Below are 13692 nucleotides of genomic sequence, written 5' to 3' on the forward strand. Positions count from 1 at the left end.
GTTGTTAGCGTGGCCTCACAGCAAGAAGGTTCCGGGTTCGAGTCCCGGCTCGGGCACGGGATCTTTCTGTGTGGAGGCTGCATGTTCTCCCCGTGTCTGCGTGGGTTCTCTCCGGGTACTCCAGCTTCCTCCCACAGTCCAAAAACATGCAATTGGGGACTAGGCTGATTGAATACTACCCCGCCTCTCGCCCATTGACGTTGGGATAGACTCCAGTCCCCCCGCGACCCTTAATGTGTAGGAATAAGCGGAAGATGACGATGGATGGATCTACAAATGTCAACTTGGACACAAGGATGAACTGAAAAGACTTCAGTGGAAAAAGGTCAAAGTTACTCTGACAGACACATTGAGGCAGCATCCTGATGCGATGGACAATTTCTTTATATTCATGAAGTTGTGACCTTTGTGCTTTTAGATCTTTTCAGGTTAAAATCATACATTAATATTATTATGAGCCTTTTATCTTATTAATTTCCTGTTCTTCAATATTTCCAAATATTCAGTTGATGATATAAAATGTTCACTTTGTGTAATAAATGGGAAATAACATCATTATTCCAAACAATATCACATGAAATCTTTTAATTGGTCAGTTAATACACTTGTCTACATGAATCATTGAACTTTCAAACATGTTTGCCTCCACATCTCTTTCCTTCATGTGATGCCCCTCCTCATATTTGACACAATATAGCAAGAAACAATGACTGGCAAAATATATTTGTACTTTATGACACTTGTTTGCCACTTAACTGCTGGAGTATTTATAGCAAAATATTTCTCCGGTTAGAGACGCTTCATCATGCTGTTACTTTAAAAGTGTGTTACAGAGCTAAAGAACAAAGTCAGCAAGATCACAAGAAACGAAAGATTCCCTGCAATGGGTGATGCAGCCGAGGTTGTGGGTGGTGCGATAGAGGTTGTGGGTGCTATTGTAGACTCCATGTCGCTACGACAAACAAAACTGTTGTCTTGGTCAGTGCCACTGGAGGTGTAGGTCAAAAATGAAACATTTGCCGCTGTCACTTCTTTTTTGATCCAATCCTCGTAACTTGACACCTGGGAATATACAGCTGGGTACTCAGCCAAGGCACAAGGGATTCCAAAACTGGTAATGCCCATCTGGATCCATGTTGTGCCTTGCTGGCATTGCAAAGGTCCCCCAGAGTCCCCCTGAGAGCAGAATTGAGGTTTTTTTTTTAATTGTTAAAGTTATTTTTTTCTGTTTCATCAAGGCAGGGCAACAATAGAATCAGTCCTGTGAATTCAAATATGAACATAAAGTTGTTTTTTTACCATGCAGACTCCGTGGCTCTCCCTCCCAGCACAGATCATGCTGTCAGTAATGTTTGTGATTTGCCTGTAGCTGCAGCTGCACTGTTGATTACCAATCACAGGGATCTCAACCTCCAGCAGTGTGTCTGATGGTGAATCTTCATTCGAGAGAATGAAATTAGTCTCAAAACCAATGTTCAACACTTGTTTACAATATTGACCGAATGAATATCATTCCATCACAAAACTGATAACAGGAACAGGGGTTCAATACTTTAGCAGTTAAAAAAAAACGAACAACTCAGAAGAAACCAGAGAGTTCACTGACGGGAATTCTTGCCCTAGAGAGGATACTCACCATTTGCCCCAGTTAGGCCCCAGCCAGTGGACCAGCAGAGGGTAGCATTATTGACATGGCTGGAGTTATCTGCCAGGCAGATGGGACTGATGTAGTCAGTGAAATTAACAGGTCTGCTCAGCCTAATCAAGGCGATGTCGTTGGTAAGGGTTGCGTCATTGTAGTCAGGATGGACAATGATCTGGGACGCAAGTCTTGAAACCTGGTGAGGATTAGGGCCTGTCTGGTTCACCTTTCCAAAATAAAGCAGGTAAGACAAAGGAGAGTCTCTGAACAAAAGAAAGACAAAAAGCCTTGTTCAGACAGTGAACACAGATTAAAAACCGAGAATCTTCCAAAAAGAACCGGAAATATCTGTGTCATTTACAAAATACTTCCAACTGTTTTCATAGGTCTTCTGAGATGAGGTCTCAACTGTTCAAAACTACACAAAAAATCAAAAAACACTGCATTCAAAATATAATAATCCATATTAAAATTAAATATTTTCAGTGTCTCTGTCCTTGTTTTCAAGCTCCTCTTCCCTCACCCCTTTGTTCTCTAGTTTGCATCCATCGCTTGAATCAGGGCATCTAACCTTGAGAAGCTCACCACAGCTCAACAATGATTCATCATTCAGGCTCAGCATCTGACAGTTGATGGGTGAATCTTAATGAACCTTGGAATTCAGAAATCGCTTCTATTGGTTTCATCACATCAGTCACATCAACGGTGACCAATTTTGAGGGTCAATGTTAAATCTATAACTTGCACTGTGTTGAACTTTTTTTTTAAACTGTACTACCTTTTAGAGTGTAAGTGCTTTGAGCCTTTGGAGGCTTCAGATGTAAGCAAGACAGCTGAATGGACATAAAAAGAGATGAATGAGGACAAACGTGAAGGTTGTGCGGTTTGTGGTGGGTGAGCGTGACTTTATCTTACGTGATGATGCAGTGTGCTGCGGTGAGTACCCATTGGTGACTGATGAGGGTCCCTCCACAGATGTGACCAAAATATTGGAAGTGCATGCTGACTTGCCAGGGCCACCACCCAGGACCAGAAGGGTCTCCTCCAACAATCCTTGGGGACAGAGGTGTCTTTCCACATTCTGAGAGCACACTTACATGAGTCAGGAAAGACTGTTGTCCTGATTTATACATGAGACTATAACAGTTTCGATACAAGGCATCACCTGATTCCAAAGATTTACATGTATACACAAGGAAATGGAAGAGAACTGCACTTACCCCTAGAGTCCAAGCCTGTAAGGAAGAGATGAAAAAAGAGGGACGAGAATGTGACTGGCATGACTTGCAAGTGTGTGTGAGATTTATACAAAAAATGTCAACATATCATGCATATACATATGTACATATTTGTCTGTCTGTAAATGTATGTATATGTATATGTATATATATATATATATATATGTATATATATATATATATATGTGTGTGTGTGTGTGTGTGTGTGTGTGTGTGTGTGTGTGTGTGTGTGTGTATCAGGTTATTTACATATATATAAAAAACAAAATAATTGATTCACCCCTTGAGCAAAACTTAGACTCGTTATTAAAAAAAAAAAAAGGTAAGGAACAAATTCAGCAAGATCAGAAGAAGTGAAAACTTGCCTGTAATGTCTGATAGACATGCAAAACTGTCGTCTTGGTCAGTGCCACTGGAGGTGTAGGTCGAAAATGAAACATTCCCTGCTGACACTTGATTTGTGATCCAATCCTGGAAACTTGACACCCGAGAATATACACCTGGGAAATCAGGCAGGGCACAAGGGAGTCCAAAACTGGTAACGCCCATCTGGATCCATGTTGAGCCTTGCTGGCATTGCAAAGGTCCCCCAGAGTCCCCCTATGAAGGACACATGGAGCAACAATCGCTGATTTATACTGTTGGTATGCACTCAGTAAGAACAGGGTGGCAAAAGGTGCTGTACATTCACAATGACAACAACATTTATCATAAAATATGTCGGTTTTGCTTTTGTGATGCTTCATGGATATGTTAGGATGTAAAGTATGAAAACTAGATAGGAGTATTTTTTTCTTTGGTTTCATCAAAACCAGAAAATACAATAGTTCTGTTAATTGGTAATTATTTTACCCAGCAGACTCCTTGGCTCTCCCTCCCAGCACAGATCATGCTGTCAGTAATGTTTATGTTTGGGCTGTAGCTGCAACTGCACTGCTGGTTACCAATCACAGGGATCTCAACCTCCTGCAGTGTTTCTGACCCAGGCTCTGTGGCAGAAAGAATGAAATTCCTCTCAACATACAAGTTAAGGCAAGGCAAGGCAAATTTATTTGTATAGCACCATTCATACACAGGGCAATTCATAGTGCTTTGCAGAGGTAAAGAGAGAATTGAAAGTTAGAATCAGTTTAAAATTGAAAACGTGAATTAAAACATTCAAAAATCATTTAAAATCAATAAAATAGTTTAAGATCAATTTGACAGCAGACAAATCAATATAAAATCAATTCATTAATACCAACCCACCCAGATCAATCCAAAATCAATACACTATAAGAAGGCTGCAGTAAACAGCAGTGTTTTCAGCCCCGATTTAAATGAGCGGACAGTTTGTGTCCCCCTCAGAGTTTCAGAGAGTTTGTTCCACAGGTGTGGACCACAGAAGCTGAAAGCAGCTTCACCCTGCTTGGTTCTGACCCTGGGGACGCTGAGTAGACCTGTCCCTGATGACCTGAGGGGTCTGGATGCTTCATACCCAGTCAGCAGCTCTGACATATATTTAGGCCCAAGCCCATTCAGTGACTTATAGACCAGTAACAGAATTTTGAACTCAATGCTTTGACACACAGGGAGCCAGTGCAGTGATTTAAGGACAGGTGTAATGTGGTCCATTTTCATACTGTTGGTCAGGACTCTGGCAACAGCATTTTGGAAGAGCTGCAGGTGATTGATTGATTTTTTTACTGAGACCTGTAAAGACACCATTACAATAATCTAGCCTACTAAGAAGAAATCCATGGACTAGTATTTCCATGTGTTGTTTGGAGAGAAATCCTTTCATTCGTGCAATGTTTTTTAAATGATAATTGGCTGATTTAGTGATAGTTTTTATGTGGCTCTTAAAATTCAGGTCTGAGTCCATAACAACACCAAGGTTTTTTGCTTGGTCAGTGTTTTGTAGTGTCATTGAGTCAAGTTGGCTCCTGACCTCAAGCCTTGCGTTTTTGGGACCAAACACAATGACTTCTGTCTTTTCTGCACTGAGCTGGAGAAAATTCTGGCCCATCCACTGATTGACCTGTAGGATACAGTCACTCAGTGAATGCAGTGGACTGTAATCGCAATGCGGAACTGTCATATAAAGTTGTGTATCATCAGCATATGAGTGGTAAGAGATGTTATAGTGCTCTATGACCTGGGCCAGTGGGAGCATACAGATGTTGAGGGTAGTTAAGGGTTGTTTACAATATTTACCTTGTAAATATTATCCTTCATACAGTTGATCACACAAAGAGTCAAGATCATAGCTTTTTTTTTTTCATTTTCTCATTTCTCCATGGATGGTGAGGCATATCATTTTTGCGAGGGCTGTCTTGAAGAGATATCCATTAACAAAGATTTTAATGATTATTTAATCATTTATCCTGATGCATCTGTCAGAATCATGCGATTTACTGCAGCCTGTCATGGCCTGAAATGGGTAACTGCAAGTGACAACAGTCAGAATTAAACACCAGAAGTTTCATTTTCTTGAATGAAAAATAAAGTAAAAACAAACAATTTAAAAGAGGCATGTATCATCATTCCTCCAGTAAAAACCTTATAAAGTAAGTGAATAAAGAAGGTTTTTCCCAGAAATTTTGAATTAGTTAATTCATGTTTTTTAATTAATTTGAAAATTAATCCATCCTTTAATTATCAATGAAATGAACTAATAAGTGAAAAGACATTTTCGGAAAAATGCTTATTTGCTTATTTCCTGAGAGGCAGACATGAAGACAGAAACCCCTTTCTCCATTTGAAACAATGGAACATGCAGTTCTTCGGCATCTGAAACACTGTCTTGCTCTTAAGGGTCCTGTTCCAGTGTTGAATGCAGTGTATGTAAATGGTAGATCTGTCTCTGTTTCAGTTTACAGCCATGAATCAGACAATGTCATCATTTTGTTCAGTATGGTGTCCCACAAGGGTCAATCCTTGATCCTCTGATTTTCAACCTGTATAAGCTCCCTGGTTCACAATTCCCCTGTATTATATTTCATATCTTTCATATGCTGATGACACCCAGTTATACATCTCTGGAACTGCCGATTGTCTCAGCCCAACAACCTCTTTTAGTGTATTGTTGATATGAAAACTGGATGACAATAATTTTTGCAGAAATATCAAGACAAAATAGAGATTTTTTTAGGAGGTACTAAGTCCCTGTGGCAAAAAATGACCTTTAAAAACTCCTTTGTTGGTAAAACCATGCAAGCATACCAAAAACTGAGATGAACTGACTCATTATGTTTAAATGTATGAACAGATGAGCTCCTTCCAATGTTTTTAACTTTCTCCCTGAACATGCAGGTAAATGTGAGAAAGACAGAAATGTTTGCTGTGGAGAGGATACTCACCAAATACTCCAGTTACACCCCAGCCAGTGGACCAGCAGAGGGTGGAGGTATGGACATGGCTGGAGTTATCTGCCAGGCAGATGGGACTGATGTAGTCAGTGAAACTGACAGGGCTGCTCAGCTCCATCAGGGCGATGTCGTTGACAAAGGTTGTGTCATTGTAGTCAGGATGGACAATGATCTGGGACACAGTTCTGTTGACCTCATAGGGATTAGGGCCCGTTTGATTAACCTTACCGAAGTAAAGCAGGAAGGAATCCGGAGAGACTCTGAATAAAATAAATAAAAGACATTGATCAGGAGCTGCACATTGGTGCAGTGGTTAGCACTGTGGCCTCACAGCAAGAAGGTTCTGGGTTTGAGCCCCGGCTCCAGCACGGGGTCTTTCTGTGTGATGTTTGCATGTTCTCCCTGAGCCAGCGTGGATTCTCTCCGGGTACGCCGGCTTCCTCCCCCAGTCCAAAGATGTACAAGTTAGGCTGATTGATACTCTAAATTGGCCGTAGGCGTGGCTGTGAGTGTGAATGGCTGTCTTTTTTTGTTGGCCCTGTGATGGACTGGCGACCTGTCCAGGATGAACCCTGCAGCTGGGATAGGCTCCAGTCCCCCATGACCCTTAACAGGATACCGTAAATGACCAATTAGTAGTGTCTTTTATTTTGCAAAATCGATGTGGACCCTGGGCGTTTATACAGACCAGGCATCAATTGGTAACAGGCTTTTATTTATTTTGGCACTGGCCAGCACTGGGCCATTTTTTTTTTTTTTAGCAATAGGTATACAAGGTATAACAATATACTGTAATACTTCAAAGAACAGTAGTGCAAATATCAAGATTGTCCAGAGAACACTTTACACAGGAACACTTTATTAGTAAGAAAAAGGGCATGAAAACTTGAGGCCCGTATACTTCGACTTCAACAACAGTCTCATGCGGCCAACATAGCAGATCTACACCTTCACAACACGTCGACGGCTGACGCTTTATCACCTTGTAGATCTTTTTTTTTTTTTGCATGGAACCGTGAGCTTGATGATTTTCTGTTTGCGGTGCACGAACGTCATGCGACGTAAATTATTGGTAAGTTAAAATAATTTGCAAAATCTTACATGAAACCAAGTTAAGATAAAATTAATCTCAAATAATGGCCCCCAGAAGTTTAAACGAACCTGGCATTTATTCAAGACAGGCATCTATTTTACAAAATGAGGTCGGACCCTCAGCCATTATATGAGACCCGGCGGCAGTTATACTCCAGGCTATTAATTGGTTATTTACAGTAAGCAGTATAGAAAATGGATTGATAGATGGACATTGATCAGGCAGTGAATGCAGATTAATGTCTCATGTATTACCGTAGGTCAGATAAGAAAAGTTTGGGATTATTTTCATTTTTTCAACTGATTTCGCTCATCTTCTGAATCTAGGGCTCATCTGTTTAAAACTGTAGCCATAAATCAAACAACTGCACGAACAAAATGCAGAGCTGTAGCAGCTTGACCGGGTGGGTGCAAAAAAGGAAAGCAAATTATTTCCTGTTTGATTTCCATGTCTTCGGTTATGAGTTCTATGTACTGTCACGGAAAAAATCACCGCTGAAGTTCAAAAATTCTGTTTTGCTTGTAGCGCTGTTTTGCTGCTTTTAGTTTCGAGATTGTATTGTAGGATGATGTATTAAAATTGTAGGACGTTTCTACAAATGTGATTTAACAAGTGTGAAATTCTCTAACAAGATAAAGGAAAGATTCTCTTGCCATGGTTTTTCACAGTTTGTCCTGAGTGGCATTTGGAAATGTGAAAATCACAAAAGTGAGCCCAATATTTTGTTGATTCATCCATCTTACCTTGCCTAATTTTGGGATTTCTCCATCATTGTCACAATAATTATTATGGCATCCATCTTACAGTTACAGTTTGTTCTATTTGAGGCCAACTACCAAGCCAATTATGGTACATCTCATGTTCAACCATTTAAGATTGTTTGCTCATTTGGGGCTGTTAATCATGGCAGCACTGACCTCAGCTGGAATGTCAGTGACTCAACCTGCAAGCTGGGCTTTGCCACTCACATGCAAGTGGGCAGTTGACAGGACCTGAATGTGGCTGAGAATAGCTTTACCTGGGTGAATCATGTGAAGGGTCACTGCTGCCTCAAATGCATGTAGTGGTTGAACGTGAGATGTGAAGCCCTAACTGCAGGATAAAGGTCATTGACTGTTTACATTGTCATTATTTAGGGTTTGTGGTGAGTATGATTTTATCTTACGTGATGATGCAGTGTGCTGCGGTGAGTACCCATTGATTACTGATGAGGGTCCCTCCACAGATGTGACCATAATTTAGGTAGTGCATGCTGACTTGCCAGGGCCACCACCCAGGACCAGAAGGGTCTCCTCCAAGGATCCTTGGGGACAGAGGTGCCTTTCCACATTCTGAGAGCACACTTACATGAGTCAGGAAAGACTGTTGTCCTGATTTATACATGAGACTATAACAGTTTAGAAACAAGGCATCACCTGATTCCAAAGATTTACATGGACACACAAGGAAATGGAAGAGAACTGCACTTACCCTGAGCTTCAGAGCCTGTGAGGAAGAGATGAAAAAAGAGAGATGAGAATGTGACTGGCATGACTTGCAAGTGTGTGTGTGGGAGTATGATGTGATATTTTTTAAAAAGTTGTCAGAATTTCAAGTGTATTGATAGAAAATGGTACTGTCCCACCCGAGATTAACCCATCCAAATCTAGCATCGAATCCCTTCTGGGCACAATTGACTTGCCAAAATTAAATCAAGACCAAATAATGGCTCTGGAGTCACCTATTTCAATCGAGGAACTTCAAGAAGCCCTTAAACATATGCCAAATAAGAAAGCCCCGGGACCGGATGGCTTTCCTGCAGAATTCTACAAAGAGTTTTGGCCTGAGCTTGCACCAATTTTTTACAAAATGTTCACTGAAATACAGGAAACCTCGAACCTTCCACCCGACATGAACCGTGCAATTATTAGCCGTCTCCTTAAACCGGACAAAGACCCAGCACTTCCATCAAGCTATCATCCAATATCACTTATAAATGCAGATATTAAAGTCATCTGTAAGGCGCTTGCTAGAAGGCTTGAAAAAGTAACACCTCACATAATACATCCTGACCAGACCGGGTTTATTAAAGGACGGCACTCTACCAACAACACACGTAGACTTATCAACCTGATAGACTTCTGTAACAGTCATAGCAAGGATGCCATAATTGTCTCCTTAGATGCAGAAAAAGCATTCACCAGGGTAAAATGGAATTTTCTCCTCACCACATTACAAAAGTTTGGGTTTGGAGATAACTTTGTGAACTGGATCAAAACATTTTACCGCACTCCCAGTGCTTGAACCAGGCAGGCTTGTCCACGTTCCCCTTCCGTTTTTGCAACATTCATAGAGCCACTCACAGCTGCAGTACGGCCAAACAAAAACATCAAGGGAACTGATACAACAAATGTGAACCATAAGATAAGCCTTTATGCTGATGTTGTATTACTTTTCCTACGGAATGCACAGTCATCTCTCCCTGAAACGATAGCACTCATTGATAAATTCTCAACAGGGGATGGATGGAGGGGATGGGGATGGAGGGTTGGGGGGGTAACTCTGTACAGGGGCGGTGGGCCTGGTCATTGTGGTGGGCTGTGGTTGCCCCGCCTGGGCATGGGGTGTGGGCGGGTGTCGGCCTTGCTGCTGGCGGACCTTTTAGGGGACTCTAGCCGGAGGGGCCCGATGCCCCTGGGCTCTGCTCGTGCTGTGGGGGGGGGGGGGGGGGTGCCCAGCAGGACCGGGGTCCTCTCTCTGCCCCATCTCTCTGTGGGTTGCTTCCGGGTGTGGGTTGCTGCTCCTATGCTTTCCTGCGGGTCCTGGCATGGGTTGGGCCTGTGGCTGTTTCCTGGGGGGAGGGGTGGCCTGGGGCTCCCTGTGCTCTAGGGGTATCTGGGTGCCGTGGTGGCTTGGTCCTGACCTGCCTGCTATACTTGACTGGGGGTGTGATGTCCTGGCCCCCCACATCAACTACAGTCAGCTACCCACAGCATCCAAGACAAACCGTAGTACACACATACACACACAGATACACACGCGTATACACACATACACACATGCGGTGCACAACTGATCCATAATCTCACACTCAGACATTTATTTTAAAATTATATTTAACCAAATGGTAAGCCTGCACTGGAAATTCTGCAACCAATGTTTTTTTTTTTTTTCTGTCTATTGTTATTGTTGTTACTTTTTGTCTGTTTGTTTGTTTTTCTGCTATTGTGTTTGTTGTCTCCCCCCCCTTGTCTTCCCTACCCTGTCCCTGTTCTCTCTTCCTATCCACTCCTGAGCCTCAGTCCGGTAGCTTTATCAACGAACCAATACCATTCCACATAAAATTAAGCACATAAACAACGGCGATAGGAGGAGTTTATCAGATTCCTCCTTTGCAGAGTAAAACTGCTTCAGTACTACAAGGCACCAGAAACACTGATGCTGCTTGCCCCAGCTACTGAACAGGACAGTTTAAAAAAAATGGCACTGTCCAATACTTTTTAATGTTCTGTTCATTATTTGGTATATTTTGTCCATTAGGAAAGTTTGACTTGTCTTGGGCTGGAGGTTTATAAGAAAAAAATAAGAAAGACGAAAAAGTACTTGATTCTACATTCTGAGTTTACACATCTCTGTGCAGTATATTTTATAGGGAAAGGTTGAAAATTTCTCACATCAAATCATCCTTGGCATCAGCTGAATCTACTTAAATTCTGTGACGGAAAGAGGAGCTGCAGAATCAGGCAAATTTTAAACATAATTTTGAACTTTAATCCCAAAATGCAAGCCCTGATTATATCCAAGCGAATATTTTGACATTATTTTAAGAAATTCCCTCAAAGCATGAGAAACTCTGAATTTAATCAATCTGTGACTGGCATAAAATTACGATTCATGTAGTCTATTGAACTGTGAGGAAGCCCAATAATGACATGAACCTTCCTTGTGGCTGTTTCCTGGGGGGGAGGTTTTGTTCTGACGCAAATGTTCACATCCAAAATGATCATACAGGTCGTTCTTGTTTTTCAAAATGTTTTTTCTCACTTTAATCTGACCAACCCTGAAAATAGTTGATTGTGTCACTGTGCAAAGAAACTGGTTTTGTCTTTGGACAGCTTCCCATCCTCAATGATGAGGTGTTTATGATGAGGTGTTTACATAACACAGTTGTCCTGTGACCTAAATTACTTTTGAAAGTAATGAGTTTATTCATTATTTTTCTAATTCTATGAGGAAGCTAATGAAGAATTAATAAAACCTTTTCCATTTCCATCATTACTAAAAACAAAAACAAAAAAAATCAGGGTGTTGAAATTTGTCCAGTAAATGTATTTAATGTTTATTATTTGTCTAAGTTATAAAGACTGAGCAGGTCTGGCTGGATCGCTGTGTTGTAAATTAGCCAATAATCACATAGAACAGGGTGATACCTGAATAAATCAGCTTATTTCTGAGATATATACAAGAGTGGTGATATTGATGGACGGATTTAAGTTAAAAGTTGTACAACAACAACAACAAAAAAGACTTTAAATTGTTAAAAAAGCCCTGAATTTACCCTGTTGTACGAAGCGTAAGATATTGAACTGTTTCTCATATTCTCTGTTAAATGCAAAAGCATCAGACATTGTTAAGAGCTTGAATAGCACCTCTGTTAACAATGAAAATGAAATAAAAGTTAAAAAAAATTAAAGTAAAATAAGTTTAAAAGTAAAAGCGTAAAAGAGAGTATTTATGACAGTGCTAATTTGTTGGTATACAATAGAACATAAGAGCTCACCTTGTCTGATGAGGAATGCACAGGTCAAGAGGATCAATGGGCTCCACTGTGCCATGATGTCCAGCAAGTGTCTCAAGTCTCTGTGACTCTGCTGCTCAAATTATATCCATAAACTTCTTATATATAAGTTCAGTGTGATAGGGTGGATCTGATAATTACGAGAAGGCATGTAACTTCTCAACTCTTTGTCACTTGCTCAACAACGTCAGGGGACTTGAGTGACAGGGTGTGTACACTCTCTCTTCCACAGAGAATCTATTATTTGGTTAAGAGAAGTTTGTGTCATGAACACAGAACAGACGGATACAAGAATGCAGAGCACACATGGGGAGGTGCAGTATCAAAAGCCTTTTAATCGATCCAAGGTCGATACACAGGTATCTCAGAGGTCAGGCAACGGTAGAGAAACTCTAGGCAAACTCAGGTAATCAGGAGACAAGAAACGATCGAACGGAGGGGTTGTATGCTGTGATGCAGTTAGCAAGCTTGGTCTGGCCTTTGGTCTGGGGATGATATCCTGAAACAGGCTCATCTGGGCCCCCACCAGTTGACAGAAGGCCTCCAAGAACCTGTCAACCATGTTCAGGATGGTGGTGCTGCCTTCGGAACTCACAAAGTCCACTGAGATCTCTGAACAGGGGCGCTGGGGCACAGGTCGTGGTTGCAGGCCGGCTCGTAGGGCATTGGAGGCCTTCTGTTGGGAGTAAACTGAACAGGAGGAGACATAGGAGGCAACATCTTGAAGGGCTTCCAGCTGCTGAAACTGCCCAAACACTTTGAAAAGGGGTTTGGCACATGCCTGGGTGAAAAGGAACTTTGATGTCATGAGCCCAATGAAAACCTCCCCCCAGAGGGGAAGTGAAACAAACAGTCTGTTAGGAGGACCCCCAGGGGGTACCAAGGAGGACTCATTGGCCCTTTTAACCTTAGACTCAATGCTCCAGGTGAATCCTCCCAAGACACAGTTTTCTGGGAGGATGGGAGCGGGTTTAGCGGTAGGCTATCTGTGTCTGGGGCATGAATACGTGACAGAATGTAAGGTTTAGTGTTCTTGCTACCTGGGCAGTAGGACAGAGGGAATTTGAACCTTGAAAAGAACATGGGCCACCTGGCTTGGCGTGCGTTCAAGCATTTGACTTCTTTTATGTATTCCAAGTTCTTATGGTCCATCAAGACAAGGAACGGTTGGGCCGCCCCCACAAGCCAATGTCTCCACACTTCCAATGGCACTTTAACAGCCAGTAGGTCCCAGACCCCCACAGAATAATCCTCCCACAGTCCAAAGACATGCAAGTGGGGACTAGGCTATTTGGATACTCTAAATTGACCATAGGTAGAACTGTGAGTATGAATGGTTGTCTGTCTATAATCATGTCCAACTTAACAACACGTCCCATTCCTGTCAACTTATCTTTGACCGGCCTTGGCCAAAAAAAAAGTTGCTTAGCTATGGCTGAATTAGAAAAAAAGAAGAAAAAAAAGAAAAACTGTTTTCCTCAAGGAACTTCCTCATCCTCTTTCATTCCAAGTGTATGTGTTTACATACTGTGACATGGCCCATAATACACAGAGCCAAGACTCACAATTTGAAATCATGAACATCTCAGATC

The 13692-nt window shown here is 41.7% G+C and overlaps 1 protein-coding gene across 2 annotated transcripts; it reads right to left on the bottom strand.

Annotated features, from left to right (window-relative positions):
* Nucleotides 1-477: 477 nt before the first annotated feature.
* On the bottom strand, nucleotides 478-12178 carry LOC147239584 (transmembrane protease serine 9-like). Of its 2 annotated transcripts, none has more exons than XM_086194996.1 (11): nucleotides 12083-12178; nucleotides 8794-8808; nucleotides 8489-8654; nucleotides 6222-6415; nucleotides 3733-3869; nucleotides 3246-3480; nucleotides 2863-2877; nucleotides 2558-2723; nucleotides 1637-1905; nucleotides 1300-1436; nucleotides 478-1176 (listed from the first exon to the last, which is right to left on the bottom strand). In XM_086194996.1, exons 1-11 carry the CDS (start codon nucleotides 12135-12137, stop codon nucleotides 817-819), a joined length of 1749 nt encoding a protein of 582 aa, XP_086051122.1. In that variant the 5' UTR covers nucleotides 12138-12178; the 3' UTR covers nucleotides 478-816. The 2 variants fall into 2 exon arrangements, with proteins under 2 accessions (XP_086051122.1, XP_086051121.1); XM_086194995.1 differs by having other exon boundaries at nucleotides 479-1176; nucleotides 6222-6490.
* Between the last annotated feature and the right edge of the window lie 1514 nt (nucleotides 12179-13692).

Source organism: Aulostomus chinensis, chromosome 23 (assembly GCF_037954235.1).
Source record: "Aulostomus chinensis isolate RoL2024-O1b breed Wild chromosome 23, RoL_Achi_v1.0, whole genome shotgun sequence".
NCBI lineage: Eukaryota > Metazoa > Chordata > Actinopteri > Syngnathiformes > Aulostomidae > Aulostomus > Aulostomus chinensis.